We start from the raw sequence: 25,374 nt of genomic DNA on the forward strand, positions 1-25,374 counted from the left end.
CTGGCTAACATCTTCCACTGGCTAACGGGCTAACATCTTCCACTGGCTAACATCTTCCACTGGCTAACGGGCTAATATCTTCCACTGGCTAACATCTTCCACTGGCTAACTGGCTAACATCTTCCACTGGCTAACTGGCTAACATCTTCCACTGGCTAACATCTTCCACTGGCTAACTGGCTAACATCTTCCACTGGCTAACTGGCTAACATCTTCCACTGGCTAACTGGCTAACATCTTCCACTGGCTAACATCTTCCACTGGCTAACATCTTCCACTGGCTAACTGGCTAACATCTTCCACTGGCTAACTGGCTAACATCTTCCACTGGCTAACTGGCTAACATCTTCCACTGGCTAACGGGCTAATATCTTCCACTGGCTAACATCTTCCACTGGCTAACTGGCTAACATCTTCCACTGGCTAACGGGCTAACGTCATCCGCTGACTAACTTATTATATAAATTTACTCCACATATCTCCCCTGAAATCACTAATCAGTGACTTGGAAAGCCAAGTAAATTGATTAGTAATTGATATAAACTTCTACCATACGCACTAAGTACATGAAACATTACTAAAATACTAAAAAAAATAAAACATTCGTTACAACTTAAGGAATAACACAAGAATAAAAACTTCAGAAATGACCCATAATCATCACATTCATCCACAGTTGGCAGCGTATAGGAGCAGGAAACATGTGGGATTAAACTGATATTCGCATCCTTATACTGTGGAGACTGAGGTCGGCGTGTTCTGAGCGTCTGCTGCTGACCCTCCTGGGACCGGGTCCAGCTGTGGCTGCTGAAAGTTCAGTTTCCTTCTGTAACTTCCTCCAGCTTAGTGCTCTTTATTTAAACTCAACCCGTCCGAACTGGCCTGAACCAGTCTGGGTTTCTGTCTTCTCTGTGTGACTCGGGTCAGCAGCAGAACCACATCCTCACAGTGACCCTGAATGTGGGTCAGATGCTCCTCCTTCCAGGCTCCATGGACTCCACGCACCGGCCTCCTCATCATGTTCGACCCGGGTCTCTTCGGCCCATCAGCACTCGAGCAGAAGGAGGACGCAGACTGAGACGATATCGCTCCTCTTTGGGTTATCTGTCACACGGGGTGAAACTGGTTCATTTCATGGCCTAATCTGAGAAACTAGATCAGAGGCCTCACAGGACCGCCGGCTCTGGAAGTGAAGACAGACGGTTTTATTTAATCATCTGTCGCTTTGAGATTTCTTAAAGCTGCATCGACATCGGGTGGATGGGTACATGTGCCCTTATTTCTGCTCCACCTCCAGTGCCTTTTATATTTCAAAACCGAAGGATTCTGTTTGTTTTTTCTTCACAATGTGACTGCTTTAAGATCACCGGCGGTCTGTGTGCACGCCATGGCTTCCCTCCACAGTTTAATGCGGAGCGAGACATTAAATATCCTCTATGATAACAAAAGGAGGCAGCACAAGCTGCACTAATGCCAGCAAATGCTATTTTATTTATATAATCTTTAGGCTCATTCCCACTGTAGGAACCTTTTGCAGTTCCTAGAACCTTTTCAGGAATAGGGACGTTTTTTTCGTGCATTCGGACATACAGGAACTAGGGACCACGGCCCCCGGGAACTAGGAACCACGGCCCCCCGGGAACTAGGAACCACGGCCCCCGGGAACTAGGAACCACGGCCCCCGGGAACTAGGAACCACGGCCCCCGGGAACTAGGAACAGCGGCCCTCGGGAACTAGGAACCGCGACCCCCGGGAACTAGGAACCGCGACCCCCGGGAACTAGAAACCACGGCCCCCGGGAACTAGGAACCGTGACCCCCGGGAACTAGGGACCACGGCCCTCAGTTCCTGGAACCATTTCAGCTCCTTCAGGGTCTTTTCTGGGCTCCACAGGAACATGACGTAGGTGTTTGGTGGCTGTAGCTCCGCCCCTTGTCTGAAATGTTTACTCATACGACACGGACTAACACGGACTGTACGAATACGGCTAGAAATTAACCAGAAAATAGAGACTCTTGAGATTTAAAATCTTCTTCCAAGAGCATCTCGGATCGGCAGAAGCTCAGGTCAGCAGCAAGAAATTATAAAGCATCATAAAACCTCAGAGAATAGAATACAAAGGTCAAAGGTCACAATGGAGCAGAATGAACATGAACTGTGTTAAAAACAGCTTCTGCAGATTCAGGTCATTTAGTTCTTTATTTCAGACGCAGGCGGCAGAATAACTAAATGCTTTCTTTCCAAGTTCTGTACGGACGTCTCGGATCAATAATAAAAGGATAGTTTGGAACGAAGAGACGCTCCGATCAGGTTAAAAAGTCGATAATTTAGTTTAGGGACTTCATTAATTGTCGTTTTTGTCTCACAGTTGAGTTTGAGGGTTAAAAAGGCCGCGATGAACGAGATTTTAAGAGGTTTAAGAGGAAACGGGTAACACCTACTGATCTAATGAGTCGGCACAGCTGCTTGTCTCGCATTGTTGAGATGGAGCAACATGCCAGAGGGTTAAAAACCATCATTATGCTGCAGCGGAGATGCTAAAGATAGCTGCTGCCATTAAGCTCTGCTGCTCAGGCTCAGAGTCGTATCCAGGTCAGAAATTCAGATATGAAAACCAGCTCTGCCCCCGTCTCGTATCGCCGAGCGAGAGAAAGAAAAGTTTAATATTTTAACATTTAAACGGACTCTGTTCAATGGTTGGATGAACCTCAGGGAGGTCTGAACTTCTGCAGGTTCAGGCCTCCAGGTTCGTTCATATGGAAGATGTTTGGGTGAAATTTAGAGAAAATGAATCAAACTCTTTAACAAGAGAAGATCGTAGAGGGTCATAATGACGGGAAAAGGTGGAGGTGATGGAGCTCAGGGGGGTCTGAATGGAAGCCAGTGTGTCAGCAGGAATGAGGACTGGGTACCGGGGGGGGGTCAGACACTCTGAGCCTAACATCTGTCCAGGAGACAGATGTGACAGATGCTGAGCTGCTGTTCCTCCTCCTAACTGATGGTTTCTGGACTCTGAGAACAGATGAAACTAACAGATATGAACAGCAGTTCTCTGCCACTCAGACACTGAAGAATCAGGATCTGATTAATTTAGCTTCACATTTATTTTTAACTATTGTGAAGCTGCAGCCCTTTGAAATCTGGTGTCAGAAGTGTTAACATTCACTGTTGAAGCTTCCATTTTAGGAAATGACACCATCTTACCAGAGTTACAGAGGAGGAGATTCAGAAGATGCAAAAAGGAAAAAAAATATCAGAAAAAAAATACAAAGTAAAACAGAAAAATATACAAAATAAAACGGAAAAAATACAAAATAAAACAGAAAAAATACAAAATAAATCAGAAAAAATACAAAATAAAACAGAACAAAATACAAAATAAAACGGAACAAAATATACAAAATAAAACGGAACAAAATATACAAAATAAAACGGAACAAAATATACAAAATAAAACAGAAAAACTACAAAATAAAACAAAAATATACAAAATAAAACAGAAAAAATACAAAATAAAACGGAAAAAAATACAAAATAAAACAGAACAAAATATACAAAATAAAACAGAAAAACTACAAAATAGAAAAATTTATAACATTTTTATATATTTTTATTATTTATTTATTTATTTATCTGGGAGAACAGGCACGTTTCATGCTTCTCAAATGTAGGAAGTTTAGTAAATTATTACAACTTTAAGCCTCTGAATGACATCATCTCAGTCCCTGCTGCTCAGGCTAATGATGTCACTTATTAGAGGCGGGGCCAGGAAACGTTCCTGCTCAGTTTGTGGAATCGCTGCTGAATAAGCCGGACAGCGTTCCCTGCCCTGAGGGGACAGGTTGTCCCAGAGTCTGGCTTTGATGATTAACCTGAGTGAGCTGGGGGCTGTAAGAGGCTTAGTCCACTCTGCCTCCCATTCCCTTTCAGAGCTCTGACGCACCTGGCTGTCAACTCCACGGGACCATTCCCCCCGAGCCTTTCGCTCCCTCCTCCAGTGGCAGATCTGTACATTATGCTATCTGGGTCACGTTCAGGACTTTCCCTTCACTGCAGCCGCCGGCTGAATTTCTGCAATCTGAGCGGAAACAATCCTGCCGACTTGTTTCATGTCGGCGTTTTTAATCCAGGATGCAGCGTGTTGGTAAACTCAGGTATTATGAGTTGAGGTGATAATCCGCAACACTTTAATTTCCAGGGCTGTAATCTGTCCCTGAATGTTACAGGGACAGCCTGGAGATGAACCAACCGTTCACTGTGTCTGCATTTATTGAACTGAGACACAAACTAAGTGAACCCCTGATCCAGCAGCTTCAGCAGCAGTGAGTGTAAAACTAAGTGAACCCCTGATCCAGCAGCTTCAGCAGCAGTGAGCTGCAGTGATGGTTTCCTGTGGGACGTTATCAGTCTCTCTCATGGTTCTGGAGGAATCTCGGCCCTCTTCTCTCCAGCGCTGCTTCAGCTCATTGAGGTTTGCAGCATTGGTTTCTGCACAGCTCTCTTAAGGTCCCACCACAGCATTTCAGTCAGGCTGAGGTCTGGACTCTGACTGGACCATTGCAACACCTTGATTCTTTCCTTTTTCCCACATTCTGCTGTAGATCTGCTGCTGTGTTTGGGATCTTTGTCCTGTTGATGAGCCAGTTTCAGCCCAGCTTTAGCTGTGGGACAGATGGCCTCACATCTGACTCTAGAATACTTTGGTATCCAGAGGAGTTCATGGTGGACTCAATGACTGCAAGGTGCCCAGGTCCTGTGGCTGCAGAACCAGCCCAGATCATCAGCCCTCCACCACCGTGCTTGACAGCTGGTATGAGGTGTTTGTGCTGATATGCTGTGTTTGGTTTCCTCCAAACGTGCTGCTGTGCATTAGGACCAAACATCTCCACTTTGCTCTGGTCTGTCCAAAGGACATTGTTCCAGAAGTCTTGAGCTCTGTTCAGATGCAGCTTTGCAAACCTAAGCTGTGCTGCCATGTTCTTTTTAGAGAGAAGAGGCTTTCTCCTGCAGCCCTTCCAAACAAGCCATCCTTGTTCAGCCTTTTCCTAACGGTGCTGCCATCGTGTCCTGATGCAGGAAACCTCTGAGCTGAGAGGCAGCACAGAGCAAACAGAGCAGTGTATAGAATGAGGCTCCTAAAGGTCATTTTTGTCTTGATATCAACATGCATTTGAAGACATCCACAACAATGACAAGCTGGTGGAAAGCAGCAGACAGATCTATCGTATTCACTCAGTGTTCAGGGCTGAGCTTCGTTTTTTATGTATTTTGTGTTTCTTTCTTTTTCTGGAAGCTGATTATTTAGCAGAATATCTCTAATTTATTAAATCCCATCCGTAACTCGACTGCTTGAATCCCTGATGGATTAAAGATGCCTCTCTCCACAGTTTACAGGCCTGAGCGTGACCGCCGGGGTCGACCAGCTGGTGGCGCTCCACACGGCCTCCCAGGATGACGTCCTGCTGTGTCTGCAGCGAGGCGAGCTGAGCCCCAACCAGGACCGGGTGGGCGAGCTGGTCGGGTCGCTGGTGGATCACTTCACACGGTCAGTCCCCGCTCGATTTAACCAGAACAAACCTCTCCAGCTCGGCTCTTCAGGAGTTGATGCTCATGAGGTGGGATGGAGGCAGCTTTGGTGGGTCAGTTCTGCAAATCAATGATGTTTGGAAACTGAACTTGGGGGAAAAGACACAATGAGCCACGGCTCTGTTAATGTGTTTATTATCATGACCTCGGAGGTAACAGCCAGGCAACACGCTCGCATCCTTTAATGTACAGGACAGGATACACACTGTGGGAGAGACAGCCAGCCCCTGCAGTAATATGGAGTAAAACACACCTTCATTAAAGTATAGGTAAAATAAAGATGAAGGCAGCTGCTGACGGCACTTTTCAATGATTCCTTCCATCGTTTGATGGAAATGCAGCGACTTCCAGCGCGATAAGAGGCTCGAGCTACATGTCGACGTACAAAATGTCTCCAAATTTTTATCTCCAGACTCGCTCACAACCCGCCGCTTGTTCTTCTTCTGCCGCCGGAAGCGGCCAAAGGGGCGGGGCTTATATGTATAGCAACTAGCATATATATAATAATCCATCCATACATCGGTTCCCTCTTTCACCATGGATCATACTCTGGGCCTTCTTTGTGTTTCTTTGTTTGCGTTCTGCCGTTTTCCGCTTTTTTCCACCTTTTTTTCGCCTTTTTTCCTCCTTCGGAATCCAGATCGGCCCTGATTGGCTGTCGTCGCATGTCGTCACTGCTCATTTGCATAAAGTTGAGCCTTTCTCAACTCTTGAAGCTCACAACGCCAGCTTACATTGAAAATGAACGGCAGCTGGCCGCTCACGATGCTTTTGGTTTGAGCCCCCGGTAAAACACACCTTCATTAAAGTATAGATAAAATAAAGATGAAGGCAGCTGCTGACGGCACTTTTCAATGATTCCTTCCATCGTTTGATGGAAATGCAGCGACTTCCAGCGCGATAAGAGGCTCCAGTTACGTGTCGACGTACAAAATGTCTCCGAATCTTTATCTCCAGACTCAGACTGCTTTCAAATATCGGACCTTGGTGTTCATCTAATTTCAGTCTGGATTCTGACTTCCTGGGATTAAACGAACTGTGCAGCTCTCAGGTCAAGGTGCGGTCGATTTAATTTCCTAATAAAGGTCACTGAAGGTGTTGCGGCAGACGTTTAACAGAACGAGACCCGTTCCATCAGATCAGATGAAACGAGAAGGAATGTTTGTCAGAAGCTCGGCTGATGACTTTAATCTGTTTGTGCTGCAGCTTCTCGGTAAAACAGAGCAATAAGTAGCTGATTTCACTTTCAGGCGAGCAGAGAAATGAATTTGTGAGCTCAGCTGCTGAAAGACCTCAATGAAACGGAGTCTGTTAACGCAGCAGAACAATCACGCAAATCGTATTCTTGGCATTTATCACAGCTGTCAGTGTGAGTCCTGCTCTGAATAACTGCTGTGAAATAAATCCGTCGCCGTGACGTTTATCACCTCATCATCGCTGCTTATGCATCTGATTCACTTCCACCCGCTGTCGTCCCTGCCGGACCCGACCGGAGCGGCACGACCCGCCACCTTCGCGCTCAGCAGGCTGTTTTGGTTGAGTGTGTCAGGCCTGGCTGCTGAGGCAGCGCTCCGTCTGCGGTGCACGCTCTCCTCAAGGATTAATCCTCCAAATCCTGCCAGAACCGCTGACGTCAGCATCCCACACAAGGCCTCAGACTGGGACTCATTCTGGAGTTCTTCCAAACTTTAGGGAGGGGCTGGATAGTGTATCATTGCCACCTTCCATGTGGGAGACCTGAGTTCAAATCCCCTTCATAACTCCAGCAGGGGTCCTTAGGCAAGACCCCCTCACCCTACATGCCTACCTGTAAGTTTTCCAGCCTCTGATTCTTCACCTGTGAGAGGCTGTATTATGAAAATGTTCCACAACCGGCTCAACTTGTGGGATCACAAATCTGCTGTTAGAGGAAAATGTCACAACAGCTCAGCTGTGGTGTGGCAACAATGTAGGACCCCGATGCAGATATTTAGAAAGAAAAACTTGATTTATTTAGAGCACAAAAAAAAAACTAACAAAACAAAAGATGGCTTGAACTAATGAAAACAGGACTATGAATTATTCTTTAGGCAAGACCCCCTCACCCTACCTGCCTACCTGTAAGTCGCTTTGGATAAAAGCTTCTGCTAAATGCAGAAACATAAACTTTAACTTCCAAATTGATCTGTTCTCCGCTGATCATCGGGTTCAGAGCTGAAGAAGCCGTTCAGGTGAGAGCTGAAACGTCTTCAGGATCCATGAAGTCCAGTGGCATCATTCAAGCTGTTATCACCACTTTGTGTTCGCTCTGCTGTTCAACATGACCTTCAGCGACCTTCGGCGACCTTCCCCTTTGTACCTTTGACCTCACATCAACCCGCTCAGTGCAGCTCTGGATTTGCTCCGGTCTCAGACGCCGGCAGATGGCGGTCGCACCAGCCGGCGTGTGTTCTTCCTTTTATGAGTGTGTGTTCAGTGGGGCTTTTGTGGCTTTATGAGTCCTGCAGTTTGTGTGTTTTTGGGGGGGAGGGTCCCTGCAGCAGCTGTGAGGCTCAGATCCGGGAGTTTCTGAGGAGACTCGACCTTCGGGGAGTCGGTTTCAGGTCCCGCCTGTCATTGTGCCACCATCTGCGGTGAATGGAGGTCGTGGCCCCTGCGAGGAGTCGGGCCTGAGCTGAGCTGCTGTGCAGCGGAGAGGAGGAAGGAGGAGGACACAAACACACTCCTCTTGTGTTTCCTTCTGTCAGAAATGAAATGCCAGACTCTGGAAGTCAGTTTGAGCGTTTGGGCGAGCGGTCAGAGGAGGAAACGGCCTCCTGCTGCGTCTCCTCGCAGCTCGTCACACTTCAGCGTGCACAGAAGTGGGTCAGTGAAGGCAGCGCGAGGTAAACTGGCTTCAAAGCCACTCCGTGCTGTCGGGGAGAACGGCGAAGACGAGCTGTCTGCTCGGCTGTCATGTCACATCCGTCTCCCGTTCCCATGGCGATCCTCTGCCTCCTCCTTCCCGAGGATAACCTCATTCTCTGCTTTCTCCTCCTGTCTCCGGCTCTGTGTCGGCATGCTTACTGGGACAGTGAAGTGTGCGTGTTTTGGGGGGTTTGGACCATCTGCTGGGACAGCTGGGGCACCGTGAGTGGACTAAAAGCAGGATTTAGGGTGTGATCTGCTCGGCCTGGAGATTTATTTCGCTAATAGGCAGTTTTGGGATTTATCACATCAGAGACTCTTTAAAATAGAAGTTTCTGGTGCAGTGTGCAGGTTTTTTGAGGACAAAGTCGACTTTAAAGAAACGTTTCAGGGGATTTGTCACGTCTCTATTAATAGTTCAGTCTGTGGTAACAGGATTTATGGATCCTGTACTTTAAACCATTTAAATACTTCTTTAATATAAAACTGAGTTTGGACATCATATCCTGTGAAAGCACTCATGACTTACTCAGTTTATTAAATCTTTCTTAAGCTTTTTCCACCTGAAAAACATCTTTAATCTCAGTAAAAGCTTCACAACAGAAGCTCGCGGGATCAGTCGTCTTATCGTTGTCCTGCGGCTGTGAAGTGGGGAGTAGCAGAGACACAGTAATGAGACGTTTATCATGTTTTAAAAAGGGCTGAAATGATTCCTCGAGTAGCAGCTTGGTTTGGTGGAGGAAACCGGAGAGAAAGAAGACAAAGGTCTAAAGTTTGGGAGCATTTCAAAGGAAAGAAAAGAGAAAATGCTGTAAAAGCCAGTTAGCTTAGCATGATAGCACAACGTCAATGCTACAGCATCTCAGCAGAAAGCTGCCGGTTCACACATCAAATCCACTGATTAATAAAGTGTTAATGAGTTAAAGTGAACTGATTGAACCCAACAGGCACCTGAACATCAAGTCCGTTAGGTCCAGAGAGCAGCTTTACCTTCAGAGGACCACCGGGACTCAGGGGGAGGCCAGAGGACGTTTGTTCTCTCAGCGTTAGCTTCCAAACAATTTAAGCTTTATTTAACCGAGCAGGTCTTTAGGAACACATTCAGATTTACACCGACAGACCGAAGGTAAGCAAACGCAAACCCATAAAACACCCGGAACCTGCCTGAAGCAAAGTCTGTGAGAAAGCAAACTAACAGGTGAAGATGGAAATGAAGCGGGAGGAAACACAGGAGGTGTGGCGGGGAAACAACTCAAGGCTACGATGGACTCCTTCCATGGAAGCTTCGCCGCTTCATGTTCGATGTCGAGTCCTGATACTGATGCATTTATTTAGCATTTAACATTTATTAACTCCTCTGGCTGCCCTTAGCCGCCTGCATCAGATCCAAGTCCCTGATGTTAGCTACAAAGAGCTTAATGGAACGGCTCCATCTACTTGAATGCTCTTGCAAAGGCTTCTGTCCCAACTGGGTCCCTCCGTTGGTCCCAGGATTGTCGTCTAGCAGCTCCTACACCACGCCTAAGACAATCCAAACTCTGTTCATGTGTCGTCCCACGATGGTGGAATGACCTACCGAGCGCTACCAGAACAGGGGCGTCCCTGTCTATCTTCAAGAAGCTCCTGAAAACCCAGCTCTTAGAGAGCATCTCCTATCCCAGCACTTACCTTGTACTTCCCTCCCCCCCTCTATCTCTGCACTTTATCTTTCTGCTCTTCCTTCTATGCCTGCACCCTATCTCTACTCTGTCCCCTCTGACAGAGTCGGACTCCTGGGTTCCTTCTATGGAGCTTATTGTTAGCTTTTTATAAAGCTGTTATATCTTCATTTGTAAGTCGCTTTAGATAAAAGCGTCTGATAAATACAGAAACAGAAACTCTATGCTTGACCGAATAGTTCATAACACATTGTTCTGCAGTTATTTCAGTTTTACTCTGACTTTAAGGTCAATATTGAGAATCCTGGCCCCCAAAAGAAAAGTAGGACCTGAAAATTAGCCAAAATTCTACAAGAAAAGGTCACATTTTGTCTAAAAATGGATTGTCAACCAACATTTCGTGGTTGAAGATGCGCCTTTGTGACAACATCTGCACTGAAATTAACCAAATAACTGCTAAAACGTTAATAATAAAGTCTTCATTTGTAAGTCCCTTTGGATAAAAGCGTCTGATAAATACAGAAACAGAAACATAAACAACATTTATTAGTGAGGAAAGAAAGAAGGGAGCCGGGTGTTGGAGGCTGTGAACGACGGCAGAAAGGTTCACCAACGTGTTTATTCCTGCTGTCTTTAAACCGCTTCATCAGAAACTGATCAGAGAGCCGTTAAAGGTCCCCTCTGAGCTCGTGCATCTTTCACATCTAACGTTTGTGCTTTAAAACCATCTGAAACGGGTCGAGCTGCGTCGGTATCACAGCGTCATGTTGCTGTTTTTAGTCTCAAAGAATTGTTAGAAAGCCGCCCGACTTTCAGAAGGACGTCCTGATTGGTCGTCTTGTTCTGCCTCCCAGACCCTTCCTCTCCTGCTCCTCCACATCAGCACTTTCATCTATAAATATGGAAAGACCTGGAACTGTGTGCTGCGTTTACAGCCATCATCTGGGTCACCCCTCCCTGTGCAGAGCTGCAGGAGCAAAGTGTGATTTCATTAACCCCAAAGCATATGTTCGGGGTCACGTGATGAAGCTCAAACGCACAAAGGCTGCTTCCTGATGTCGAGGAGCCGCTCACTTTGACTTCGACAGTTTGTCAGTCAGAGCAGGTGTGAACGAAATCAGCCGTCTTGTTTCTAAATTAGCTTTTTAGGTCGTGAAAGGCGTCATCTTGCTCCTGAAATATCCTCCGTTTCTGTCCCCGAGCGGCTGTCCTCGATGTCTTCGCCTCGCTGTCTCCGCCCCGCTGCTGCAGCTTCAGCTTCAGCTCGGATGGGTCACTGCCTGTTCCCCCGTTCTGATTAATCTCAGGTGGATGTGTGCAGGATCACTGGCCTGTTTCCTCTCAGGTCATGTGCTTTGATGAGTTTAGCTTGAATTCCAGCCTGACCGCCCCTGCTAATTCCAGCAGGTCAGACGTTGTCTCTGTGTGACATCAGCATGTGACTGGAGGTCATTTATTATGTTTATGTGTCGCTTGTGACCAGATGCTCCGTTTATTATGTGAGAGCCGGAGTTTTCATCCATTAACTGATTAAATTAGCTGCTTCATGACAGCGGGGTGCACTGACTGCGACGAATTAATCAATTTACAGCGAAAAAAACAAGAATTCATTGAATAAGCCATAAAGAAAATCTGATTTGTTGTGAAATCATCGTTTCTGTAGGATTCTTTTAACAGAAAAGTCCAAATAAATGACGGTCCGAGTCTTCCCTGCTCAGAAAACGGAACCAAATGCAGCATGACGTTCAGTAAAAGTGATAAAGTTCATCACTTTTACAGTGCAGCTCTTATTTCAGTCACTTTCAAGCCATTTCTGACTGAATTAACTTTATTTCTGCTTCAACACACGGACCAACAGGCAGAATTCTGGCCCTGTTGGGTGAGGACTCTGATTTATTCGTACAAAAGCATGTTTTAATATTAAATTGCAGCGATGGTAATCCCCATTCTGGAGCTCAGACTCGCACTGAACACATTTAACAGGCAGGAAGTGGGGCAGAAAATGTTTCTCCGACCCTTTGCTGAGAGATTATCTGTGAATGTATGTGATGGGCCTTCATATGCAGCTTCTGGGCTCAGCTGGGAGGCTCCATTTGTTCGTTCTCATGCACGTTTTAACACGAAGTGACTCACAAGCTGCAGTCAGAACACATTACTGTCACAGAGAGCCGGTCAGGTTGTCTCGTCCTCACTGACGGCAAATTACAGGAACCGTTTGGGAAAACCGAGCCTTAAGAGTCAACCACAGGAATAATGTGCTGGTAATACTGTTGCCATCCATTAGATGAACAGTCGATGAATAAAGCAGTGTTTGGGCCTGAGATAAAATCTAAATCACAGACTCATGTTTGTCATTTTTGGGCACCTCCTTCTATGCAAGTTGAGTGAAGCTGGAGCAGCAGAAACATTCCTGGGAAACTCCTTTTCAGTGCCAGGGTGTCATCAAACTGATCTAAACATCTGTAAAAACACTCTTCAGAGGGTCCTGTCTGTGCAGCCTCTTTATTCACTGAACCCTGACACTGTTTTGTTTTTAATGTGGACGGCACTGAGAACCACAAGTGATTACAGCTGACTCTGTGACCTGATTTCCATTCGCTCGTCATCATTGTGGAGATGCATTCAACTACATACTGATATCAGGGCAAAATGACCTTTAAGGAGCCCCATTATATTAAAATATTTTCTATTATCAGAGGTTTTCTGCATCAGGACACGATGGCAGAGCTCTATAAAAGCAGGAGTTCTGTCAGTTTAACACGATGCCAAGGAGGAAAGACACCAGCAACGATCTCAGAGAAGCAGCTGCTGCTGCCCATCAGTCTGGGAAGGGTTATAAGGCCATTTCCAGACTATCTGGAGTCCATCATTCTACAGAGAGAAAGATTATTCACAAGTGGAAAACATTCAGGACAGCTGTCAATCTTCCCAGGAGTGGACGTCCCAGCAAGTTCACCCCAAGGTGAAGAAGCCCAGAGCTACATCTCAGACTCTACAGGCCTCAGTTAGCATGCTAAAGGTTAAAGGTCACCCCAAGGTGAAGAAGCCCAGAGCTACATCTCAGACTCTACAGGCCTCAGTTAGCATGTTAAAGGTTAAAGGTCACCCCAAGGTGAAAAAGCCCAGAGCTACATCTCAGACTCTACAGGCCTCAGTTAGCATGCTAAAGGTTAAAGGTCACCCCAAGGTGAAAAAGCCCAGAGCTACATCTCAGACTCTACAGGCCTCAGTTAGCATGCTAAAGGTTAAAGGTCACCCCAAGGTGAAAAAGCCCAGAGCTACATCTCAGACTCTACAGGCCTCAGTTAGCATGTTAAAGGTTAAAGGTCACCCCAAGGTGAAAAAGCCCAGAGCTACATCTCAGACTCTACAGGCCTCAGTTAGCATGCTAAAGGTTAAAGGTCACCCCAAGGTGAAAAAGCCCAGAGCTACATCTCAGACTCTACAGGCCTCAGTTAGCATGTTAAAGGTTAAAGGTCACCCACACTGCTGATGAAGCTGCTGGATCAGGGGTTCACTTAGTTTCTCACTCACTGCTTCTGTGTCTCAGTTTCAGTTCAGTGAATAATGACTGATATGCACTGATGTTCATCACAGAAACAGGCGATTTTCATTGAGTCCTGATACATGAACCTATAGAATTTAAAGGAAACTTTAGTTTTTGCTCCTGAAGCTGTGAACAGTGCAGTGATTATCCAGCTCTGTGACAGACGCACTCCTGATGAACTCATCCGGAGGAGCAGGTTTGACGTCTTCGTTCGCAGCGGCTCGGTTCTTAAATGTCAGGAACCTTCATCGGAGCATCTCAGCCGGTCAGCCGCCGACCTCCAGGGCAGCAAAGCCGTTCAGCTCGTGGGTAAAGGTCGCCACGTTTGAAGCCGTTTGTCTGGTGACGAACCCGAGCTGGTCCAAAAGTTCCTGCTGCATCAGAACCGCTGATTTCCTCTCATCATAGAAAGGAGACAGAATCCGAGCTGAGGAAAGCAGCAGAGCCTGATTCAGGCTGCGTTTCACACTGCTTTGCATCTAAAGCCGTATTCTATCCGGTTACAGAAGCCACTCGCTGTTTTTGCACATTATGACTCATGTTTTTTCCCAGAATGCCCCCTGAGGGGACGCGGGGTGCGGCCGGTAGATGGGCCCCGCTGTGGCTGATGACGCTGATGGTAATTATAACGGATGAGGTCGTCGATTATCAGCACCATGACGCCTGAGTGAGCCCTGCAGGACGGTCCGGCCCCCGGCCGCCGTGGGGCTGCAGATGTTGCCGTTGCTCAGCGATGGTTGCCAGGCAGCACTGATCAAGATAAAGATGCCAAACTGTCGGCTGGTATCGATGACGGGGTTCCATCCTCCTGCAGCTTTGTATAAACTGTAGGGGAGTGAAGATTAAATGATATGAGTCAGATTATCGCATCTTTAATGCTGAAATCAGGTTCCGTTTCCCCTGGATCACTTCGAAGCGCCATTAACTCATAGATGACCTCATTCTATGGATTAAAGATGAATCCATTTGTGGCTGTAGACTCGTGTCGGAGGCTTCCTGTTACCAGGCAGCTTTCATTTAAAGGTGACGCATTCGGCTCTTTTTAACAACTCGACACGGTTTTCTGGCGTCTTATTGAGATGTGAGACAGGCTTTGGTCAAACTAGCTGTTGGCTTTCTGTCTGAGGCCTGCTGAAACCGCTCTGCTGACAGCAGAACTGTCCTGAAACCCAGCCTTTCTGAGGAAGTCAGAAGAGAAAGTGAACCAAAGTCTGTGAGCTCACAGAGAGGTTCAACCATCGGGGTCTTTTCTCGTAAACCTGCACAGATGTTTGCATCCTTTAGAGCTAAATGTTGGCCACATATTTGCTGCAGTAGCTCACATTTCAGAGCCGTTTCAGTCCATCAGGCTGAGTCCGTCCATCACTCATCTCACATTTTGTTCAGAGACTGGACTCATCAGCAGTTTGATCCCCTCCTGAGACCTAATTCCACCTGAAGCTGGTGATGAGGAGAGGAAAGAAGGAGGTGGGGGGGTTCAGTCGAAGGGGAGAAGAAACCTTTGACCTTTGGCTCAGATTTTCAGTGCTTTTTGCTGTCGTTAACAGCTTCTGATGGAAGGTGCTGCAGCATGACTGAGGCTGTGAAGCTGTTGTTTTCAGTGTTGCTGCTCCTTCAGAGTGAGATCTGTGTTATCGCTGCATAAGTTTGTGTGATCCTGTCGGGTGTTGATGGCATCATTAGACACCAACTCACCTGACAGCCGCCTGTCTTCACTGCTGAAGATCCACATGACCTGCGTCTGTCTGTTAATGAGCTGCAGTCAGGTTACAGGTTGCTGTCAGATCATCAAAAACACGACTTTAATGAGATTACATCTGAAATTCAGAGCAGGTTTTCAGTTCTGTGGACTCAAACTACAGATGTTAGTCCATGAAATGACACTAAAAGTACTTTTGCTCTTGCAAAGGCTTCTGTCCCAACTGGGTCCCTCCGTTGGTCCCAGGATTGTCGTCTAGCAGCTCCTACACCACGCCTAAGACAATCCAAACTCTGTTCATGTGTCGTCCCACGATGGTGGAATGACCTACCGAGCGCTACCAGAACAGGGGCGTCCCTGTCTATCTTCAAGAAGCTCCTGAAAACCCAGCTCTTCAGAGAGCATCTCCTATCCCAGCACTTACCTTGTACTTCCCTCCCCCCTCTATCTCTGCACTTTATCTTTCTGCACTTCCTTCTATGCCTGCACCCTATCTCTACTCTGTCCCCTCTGACAGAGTCGGACTCCTGGGTTCCTTCTATGTAGCTTATTGTTAGCTTTTTATAGAGCTGTTATATCTTCATTTGTAAGTCGCTTTGGATAAAAGCGTCTGATAAATACAGAAACAGAAACTCTATGCTTGATCGAATAGTTCATAACACATTGTTCTGCAGTTATTTCAGTTTTACTCTGACTTTAAGGTCAATATTGAGAATCCTGGCACCCAAAAGAAAATCCTCGGTGCAAATAGTACCCGAAAATTAGCCAAAATTCTACAAGAAAAGGTCACATTTTGTCTAAAAATGGATTTGTCAACCAACATTTCACAATGATGTGGTTGATGACGCGCCTTTATGACAACATCTGGACTGAAATGAACCAAATAACTGCTAAAACGTGAATAATGAAGCCTTTCTGCTCTTCCTTCTATGCCTGCACCCTATCTCTACTCTGTCCCCTCTGACAGAGTCGGACTCCTGGGTTCCTTCTATGTAGCTTATTGTTAGCTTTTTATAAAGCTGTTATATCTTCATTTATAAGTCGCTTTGGATAAAAGCGTCTGATAAATACAGAAACAGAAACATAAACATTATTCGTGTTGCTGTGGGAGTAGAAGTGCATCACTGCTGTCCTGCTGCAACACTTCAATTAGCTTAGCTTAGCTTAGCAGAGAGACTGCAGGCTGGGTCACACGGCCGGCCTCACTCTGCTCTAGTGTGAATGTTTATGTGACACAAAGAGACGTTGATCACAGAAATTAATAGTTTTTTAAGGGATTTTGGTATTTTTTGCATATTAATGCACTTGATTAATTATTAATGTCCTGTTTGTGGCTGTTTCAGCTCGTCCTTCTTATTAAAACAGGTCACGCTTCTCAGCTTCTGTGGAAAGGTTTGAGTTCAGCAGATAGTTGAACCTCAGAATCAGGAGGAGTGATGCTGTTTTTTGTCCGGACTCTGGAGCACTGGACCAGCTTTACCTTCACAAGGATGTAGGAGGCTGCATAGTCTGGCCAACCAGGCTTCATGAGTTGGAGAAGGTTTATGACCGTGACCTGTTGGTGTCCTTGTTGGTGACCTGTTGGTGTCCTGTTGGTTTCCTGTTGGTTTCCTAGTTGGTGTCCTGTTGGTTTCCTGTTGGTTTCCTAGTTGGTGTCCTGTTGGTTTCCTAGTTGGTGACCTGTTGGTGTCCTTGTTGGTGTCCTGTTGGTTTCCTGATGGTTTCCTAGTTGGTGTCCTGTTGGTTTCCTAGTTGGTGACCTGTTGGTGACCTGTTGGTGTCCTTGTTGGTGACCTGTTGGTATCCTGTTGGTTTCCTGTTGGTTTCCTAGTTGGTGTCCTGTTGGTTTCCTAGTTGGTGACTTGTTGGTGTCCTTGTTGGTTTCCTGATGGTTTCCTAGTTGGTGACCTGTTGGTTTCCTAGTTGGTGACCTGTTGGTGTCCTTGTTGGTGTCCTGTTGGTTTCCTAGTTGGTGTCCTGTTGGTTTCCTAGTTGGTGACCTGTTGGTGACCTGTTGGTGTCCTGTTGGTTTCCTAGTTGGTGTCCTGTTGGTTTCCTAGTTGGTGACCTGTTGGTGTCCTTGTTGGTGTCCTGTTGGTTTCCTGATGGTTTCCTAGTTGGTGTCCTGTTGGTTTCCTAGTTGGTGACCTGTTGGTGACCTGTTGGTGACCTTGTTGGTGACCTGTTGGTGTCCTGTTGGTTTCCTGTTGGTTTCCTAGTTGGTGTCCTGTTGGTTTCCTAGTTGGTGACCTGTTGGTGTCCTTGTTGGTTTCCTGATGGTGTCCTTGTTGGTGTCCTGTTGGTGTCCTGTTGGTTTCCTTGTTGGTGTCCTTGTTGGTGTCCTGTTGGTGTCCTTGTTGGTGTCCTGTTGGTTTCCTTGTTGGTGTATAGGAGTCTGGCCAGCGACTCTCCTCTGACTCCTTACCTGTCTCCTCCTGTCTGTAGATCGGCAGACGTTGGACAGATGGAAATTTTCAGTGTTGTGATGTTTGATAGTTTTTTAATTGCAGTTTAATTTGTAACGAGTTCATTTTCAGCCTCTGAGCCATTTAAACATGTTGTTATCAGACTGTTTTCTGTGAATCTGAAGACGAAGCTTCTGTCCTTTTCTGCTGATGATAAAATATTACTCTGAGCTTCAGGATAAAGATGCATGACAGAGCATCTTTTATCTTATGGTGAGCATCTCAGATCTCATCAGATCTCATCCAGTCTTTCCTCAGTGGGACCAGCTGCAGCATCAGGCTCACTGGCTACTTCACAGAAAATCACCTGTAATTCTCCATAATAGAGGCACCAGAGACATGTTTTAAAACTTGCAAAATGGAAGGAAAACATAGACTGAAGAGGAGGAGGAGGGTCTCCGTTCTCCTCCAGGAGCGGCTGCTCCCCAGTTCTGTCTGCAGCATCCCCTCCACGAGCGATTCGTCCGCGGCGTCGCCTCCATAAACGGTTCGGCTGCAGCAGAGGGCAGAGCCCTGCGCGGGACTGTTTTTTTCATCCCGCTGAATTTCTGACCATTACCGCCCGCACTCGCAAAACTTTGAGAATTTATGCAAAATAATAGAAATGCATCGATTTTGTGTCTTCTCCCGCAGGAGAAAACACGTAATTTCATAGGCTGTTAATAATAAGATTCAAGAGAAACTTCTCCAAATGTCAGACTTGTCTTTGTGCTGTAAAGACCTTCTTTGAGCTTCCTTTCCACATCATTTATTGACATCCTGTCGCTAGGATACATCCCGATCCCTCAGTGTTTCTTTGCTTTTTTTAGCCGCCCACTCCTGCGGGATTTGAGTGCATTTAGATCAGGACCCGGCAGGACCCAGCAGGACCCGGCGGGACCCGGCGGGACCCGATCCCAATGCAGCCCTTTAGTATAGGGACCGGTCTGCAGACTGAAAACTGTCACTAGCACAGAAACACAGCGAAAGCTCTCGGCCTGAAATCAGTGCTTCAGTTTGACGGACTCATGTCCCACGGCTGAGTCGTGTTTACGGTGGGAATGAACTCCTCGTGACTGAGCTGCCTCACTCTGCTCTGTGAGCAGAACAAACAGCTGCTCATGTTTCATCTCATCAGAGGTGAGAACAGCTGCGACGTCAGACACGTGCACAGTTATCCGTCAGATGTTCACGAAGGCCTCCAATCTCTGCACATCCGTCCTGTTCTGCTTTCCAAAGACTTACAGTTCAGGAGCATTTTGTTTGGGTCACTTAACACGAGCCTGAGTGTTATTCTGTGCCTGAACGCCTCACAGAGTTAGAAACTGCTGCTGATGTTTTATTGTCCCGATCAGCTTCATTTCTTTATATTTCCATAAAAACAGGAAGCAGCTGCAGAGATTCACTGAAACATGAACATAAATCCAGAATCTGAGGCAGAAACAGAGTTTTTTTATCAGTTCTCAGCAGCTTTAAAGTGAATCTCTGGTCTGAGCTCCTTTATCCTCCAACACAGCCTGAACCCTCTGAGACAAGCTTTCTGTCATTTCTTTAAGGAGTCTTCAGGAATAGTTCTCCAGGCTTCTTGAAGGACATCCCAAAGCTCTTCTTTGGATGTGGGCTGCCTTTTGTTCCGTTCTCTGTCAGATGATCCCACACTGCTTCAATAATGTTGAGGTCCGGGCTCTGGGGAGGATTCATCCCTCCATAAGACCTGTTGCCACTGATTTTCAGTCCACTTCTTGTGTCATTTGGCACAGCTCAGCCTTTTCTCCCTGTTTCCCTTCCTTAAGAATGGCTTCTTGACAGCCACCCTTCCATGGAGAACCCTCTGAGACGAGCTTTCTGTCACCTGCACTGATGTGAAAGTACAGATCTGTATGCTCCAGATTCGTCCTGGATGTGAAGATGCAGGACTCTGACATCACAACCTGCCTGCTGAATGACTTCTTCTCTTTCACCCTCTCACTCAGTTTGGTTTCATGCTCAATTTAACCGGATCAATATGTTTGCAGAGCTTCCACAGTTGGAGAAAAGCTGAGGGCAGCAGTGAGAGTACAGATCTGTGTGGTGACAGCAGCAGGAATAAATCACTAAAGATGACTGTCCTCAGCCTCCCTGCAGTCATGAGTGGGAGAACCAGAACCACCAGGCTGTTATGGGTCCATAACGTAGGCTCAGTGTGGACTGAGGCGGTCACGTTGTTGGCGACGGGACTCCAGGCGCAGAGTTTGGAATCAAACAGGACGACTGGGTGTGAAATCAGATTTACTGAGAGGCAGCAGAAATACTCCTTTTGTCTTCCAAGAGTCAATTTCATTATGATTATGTAACCAGATGTTGTGTAACAGCGCTGCAGATGAGAGATGGCACTCATTCCCCAGAACAAGAAGCAGCTTGTCAGGAAATATGAAGTCAGGTCATCGTTAGTTTGGCCGAGCAGCAGCTGCTGTCATTTCTCTGAGCAGGTAAACAACTTAGGAGTGATATTCCACAACAGAGCATCACGGCTTGTTTTTAAGGTTCAACCGAGTCAGAACAGACGTTTGAAGGCTGCATTTAAAGGCTCCACCTGCAGCAGGGTCGGGTTTCAGTCGGGGTCCGGTGAGATCAGCCCCTCCGGAGGTCGTTGGGTTTCTGAGTCTGCGGCCCAGCAGGACAGGACAGCTGCTTCAGCTGAGCTGGCTGAGGACGCCACACCTGTTGGACACTCTGGAAACATGCAGCTCAACTCTTTCAGAAGAGAGAGAGCAAATAAATAGCACAGCGGCTCAACTCAGGGTTCTGTCAGGACAAAATTAATAAAAGTCAGCAGGTCTTAAAGTGAAGTAAATCCAACCTCGGATAAACAGCAACACATTACATATTACACTGTTATTTATGGCTGCAGCAAACAAGTATTCAGGTAATCAATTATTCCATCGATTAATCAGAAATACTTTACAGCAATAACTGAGAAGAATGTACATTAGGAACCAGCTTTTAGCAGAACATGTTGGTGGGGAAACTGAGGCAAAACACAGAAGCAGTGAGTGAGAAACTAAGTGAACCCTCACTGCTTCCACAGGAACTAAGAGTAGCAGCCAGGAGCTGCTGATCAATGCTCTGATTAACTGATCAATGCTCTGATTAACTGATCATCAGTCAGTGTGAGCAGCTCTATAAAAGCAGAAGTTCTGTCAGTTTAACACGATGCCAAGGAGGAAAGACACCAGCAATGATCTCAGAGAAGCAAGAAATCAGAACAAAAACAAACCCAGACTAAAGTTAGGCCAAGAAAAACGAGAGGACCTCGGTTAATAACCGAATGAAATACCCCTAAAATATGCAAAAGAAGAACAACCAAACATGTGGAAGCAGCTGGAAGTGGTGCTTTGAACTAAAGTCCCAGCTGAGCAAACACAGCACCTGAGACTTTTTAACTGTACCTTAAAAAGCGCGGCGCCGGAGTAAAACCTCAGCAATCAGAGGCCTTTAAAACCCTGTACTGCCTAAAAGTCGGTTGGACGTTACCACTCTGTTGGTCCTCGTGCTCCTCCGACCCCACAGTGAGCTCGACTTGGATCGCCTGAGAGGCGGAACTGGAAAAGACGACAGCGTTTGGAGTGAATGTTGAACAGATGTGTTCAGGAAACCTCAGCAGCTTCCACAGATCGCTGTAAGCTGTGGGGTCCAGGTGTTTCTCCTCAGATATTCATGTGGGAATATCACCTGATTAGGCAGATGCAATCTGCAGAAATCCAGCACATCCTGCCCCCCCCCCCCCCCCCCCCCACTCTCTGCCATGTTTCTGTTCCATGGGTCTGGGACTCGTCGGTCTGGGACTCGTCGGTCTGGGACTCGTCAGTCTGGGACTCGTCGGTCTGGGACTCGTCGGTCTGGGACTCGTCAGTCTGGGACTCGTCGGTCTGGGACTCGTCGGTCTGGGACTCGTCGGTCTGGGACACATGAGTCTGGGACTCGTCGGTCTGGGACACATGAGTCTGGGACACATGAGTCTGGGACTCGTCAGTCTGGGACTCGTCGGTCTGGGACTCGTCGGTCTGGGACACATGAGTCTGGGACACATGAGTCTGGGACTCGTCGGTCTGGGACACATGAGTCTGGGACACATGAGTCTGGGACTCGTCAGTCTGGGACTCGTCGGTCTGGGACACATGAGTCTGGGACACATGAGTCTGGGACTCGTCGGTCTGGGACTCGTCAGTCTGGGACTCGTCGGTCTGGGACACATGAGTCAGGGACTCGTCAGTCTGGGACTCGTCAGTCTGGGACTCGTCGGTCTGGGACTCGTCGGTCTGGGACACATGAGTCTGGGACTCGTCGGTCTGGGACACATGAGTCTGGGACTCGTCAGTCTGGGACTCGTCGGTCTGGGACTCGTCGGTCTGGGACACATGAGTCTGGGACTCGTCAGTCTGAGACTCGTCGGTCTGGGACTCGTCGGTCTGGGACTCGTCGTTCTGGGACACATGAGTCTGGGACTCGTCGGTCTGGGACACATGAGTCTGGGACTCGTCGGTCTGGGACTCGTCGGTCTGGGACTCGTCGGTCTGGGACTCGTCGGTCTGGGACACATGAGTCTGGGACTCGTCGGTCTGGGACACATGAGTCTGGGACTCGTCAGTCTGGGACTCGTCGGTCTGGGACTCGTCGGTCTGGGACACATGAGTCTGGGACTCGTCAGTCTGAGACTCGTCGGTCTGGGACTCGTCGGTCTGGGACTCGTCGTTCTGGGACACATGAGTCTGGGACTCGTCGGTCTGGGACACATGAGTCTGGGACTCGTCGGTCTGGGACTCGTCGGTCTGGGACTCGTCGGTCTGGGACTCGTCGGTCTGGGACTCGTCGGTCCGGGACACGTCGGTCTGGGACTCGTCGGTCTGGGACACATGAGTCTGGGACACGTCGGTCTGGGACTCGTCGGTCTGGGACACATGGGTCTGGGACTCGTCGGTCTGGGACTCGTCGGTCTGGGACTCGTCGGTCTGGGACTCGTCGGTCTGAGACTCGTCGGTCTGGGACTCATGAGTCTGGGACTCGTCGGTCTGGGACTCGTCGGTCTGGGACTCTTCGGTCTGAGACTCTTCGGTCTGAGACTCGTCGGTCTGAGACTCGTCGGTCTGAGACTCGTCGGTCTGAGACTCTTCGGTCTGGGACTCGGCGGTCTGGGACTCGGCGGTCCGGGACTCGGCGGTCCGGGACTCGGCGGTCCGGGACTCGGCGGTCCGGGACTCGTCGGTCCGGGACTCGTCGGTCTGGGACTCATGAGTCTGGGACTCGTCGGTCGGGCCAAGCTGGCTGAAATGCTGCCTATCGGTCATTACGAACATATAAAAGTGTTCACACTCTCATGAGTAAGACATTAGTCCAGATCTGCTCAGCGAAGTTTGAGTTCAGACTGACAGAAAAGCAACGAGGCCAGCGGCGGGCGACGAGGTCGAGCTGAGGCTGCAGAGAGGAAGCAGCAGCTTTACGGTGGATCGTCTTCAGCTGACTCAGCAGAACCACACCTCCACCTCCCAGCTGTCAGCAGAGCAGCAGCATGAGCTGTCAGGTGAAATGATGGCGATGACGGACGAACAGGTTGCTTTTTTAACCGTTCCGCTCGCTCTGAGGATGTTTGAGAGTAAAAATATCCACAACATGCAAGGAAGGAGTCCGTAGAGGCAGGATCAGTTTACTCCAGCAGTCTGACCTGTGGGGTTGGACTGGGTCTGAATCCTAAAAGTTCAGTTCAGCTGAGCACAGCAAGTGGAAACGGGACAACGCAGCCTCCTGGTGTGGTTCCACCTTCATTCAGCAGAAACTTTTATCCAAAGCAGCTTACAGGTGAAAAACGGACCTGAAATAAAAACCAGCGTTGCAGATCAGGCTTCCAAACATTCCACCAAAAAGACAAAGCTGAGACGTAACGGCTTCATGTGAAGGGCTCTGAATGGAAGATTATTGGAGATGATGTCAGTAAAGCTCCAGTCGTGTGCTAACAGAGGAATGTTTGTGTTTGTGTCTTCCAGCATCAGGAAAACGTCGTTTCCTGTGACGGTCTGCCGCTCGGCGCTGAAGCTCCACATGAGAGGCAAACCCAAGAGCGTCAGCGTGGAAAGCAAACCCGGCCAGGCCATCGCAGACTTCAAGAAGAGCCGAGACGGGTTCATCCTGCTGGTTCCTGCTAATTAACCTCATCATGTGGACACATCTTCAGCCGCCCCACAGACGTCAGGCTTTGGAAAGCAGAATTAACTCAAATGTTCAAATGTTTTTTCACTGATGTTTGAGAGTTTCAACGCTGAGCAGAATCTGCTTTCTTAATCCTGAGCTGCAGGAACCCAAAGCTCAGAGGTTTCAGAAATGTGGAGGTTGTGATGGAGACTCAACTGCAATACTTGGATGTATCATACTGTTTTTGCTTAGATATTTGAATATGCTTCTACAGGCGAGATTGAACAAAAAGAAACATAAATGCACTTTTTAAGACAAATTGTACATCGTAAAAGATAAATACAACAATGTTCGTCTCTGTGATCTCACGCTGATGCCAGCAGGCAACAACGGTTAATCTGAGGTAATAAACAGAGGGAAAGATGACAAAACAGCAAGTTCTCCCTGAAGCTTTGCCTCCTGAAGACATCGTGCAGAGACTCCGACTCGGCTGCAGCTTTGAAACATGAAAATATGACAGAAAGAGTTTCAGAGGTGTGTGTTGAGATGGTTTTCTGTCTAAATATGCTCAGTTTGCAGTGTAAATGCTGCTGTGTGTGTGTCTGGACTCCTCTCCACCCTCCAGGAAGTGACGGACTTAAAGACGCTGGATCCAAACTGTCCTGTGAGCAGCAGAAACCCACCACAGGAAACTGGAGCTGCTTCCTGCCTCGTCCCTCCGGTGTCCTCTGCTGCCGATCGGCCGGCTGATAAACGCTCATCTGCTGCACATCCAGCCTCACAGGATGTCCAAAACCTCCGTTTATTTTACTCCTTATTCCAGTTATTCTGATTCTTTTATTTGTTTTCTTTGCCCACGTTTTGTCGGAGAGATTTTAGCCTCCGCTCTGACCCTTCCAGAACCCTTCAGGATAAACTGAATTTATTATGTCATTACAAACATCAGCCAGCCTGTTTACTTTGGTTAAAGTTAAGAAATTCTTTACAAACTTAAACTTAACTCCAGTTTGTGAACTCTGCACAAAACAGAGCATGAACAGAATGTTTGGGGACAAAAAGCTCAAACTTCCAGCAGATTTCTGAAACGTTTTAAATGTTCTTTAGTTAAATTCTGAACAGGCCGACGCCACACTGTCTTAATTTAGTCTTGTCTTGTTTAGTTTGTGGAGAAAAAGCTTGTTTTCTTTGGTACCAACACATTTTCTGCCTCCAATACTTTTGTCGTAGTTCATAAAAAACTTGAACAAAAGCCATCCAGAAGTATTCACCACTTTGTGTCAGTAAGCTTCTTTAATACAGATATGAGACAAAATTACACTCATAAAAGCTGGCAAAGGCCGTTTCCATTCCACAGCAGGTACTGATGTGATCAATGATAAATGTGAGCTGGG

General features: G+C 47.4%; 2 protein-coding genes across 2 annotated transcripts in view; one reads left to right on the forward strand and one right to left on the reverse strand.

Annotated features, from left to right (window-relative positions):
• myo1g (myosin IG) overlaps nt 1–25,193 on the forward strand; it is a 54,682-nt gene extending 29,489 nt beyond the window's left edge. Inside the window, exons 21-22 of the mRNA XM_072371184.1 lie at nt 5,389–5,546; nt 23,839–25,193. Coding sequence (XP_072227285.1) covers nt 5,389–5,546; nt 23,839–24,001 — 321 coding nt within the window. The 3' untranslated portion in view covers nt 24,002–25,193. The remainder of the gene's footprint in view (nt 1–5,388; nt 5,547–23,838) is intronic.
• LOC140275682 (probable ATP-dependent RNA helicase ddx6) overlaps nt 1–25,374 on the reverse strand; it is a 436,375-nt gene that overhangs the window by 42,575 nt on the left and 368,426 nt on the right. The gene's annotated exons all lie outside the window — the stretch shown is intronic.

This window comes from Leuresthes tenuis, unplaced genomic scaffold (assembly GCF_036924035.1).
Source record: "Leuresthes tenuis unplaced genomic scaffold, fLeuTen1.0.hap1 SCAF_18, whole genome shotgun sequence".
NCBI classification, from domain to species: domain Eukaryota; kingdom Metazoa; phylum Chordata; class Actinopteri; order Atheriniformes; family Atherinopsidae; genus Leuresthes; species Leuresthes tenuis.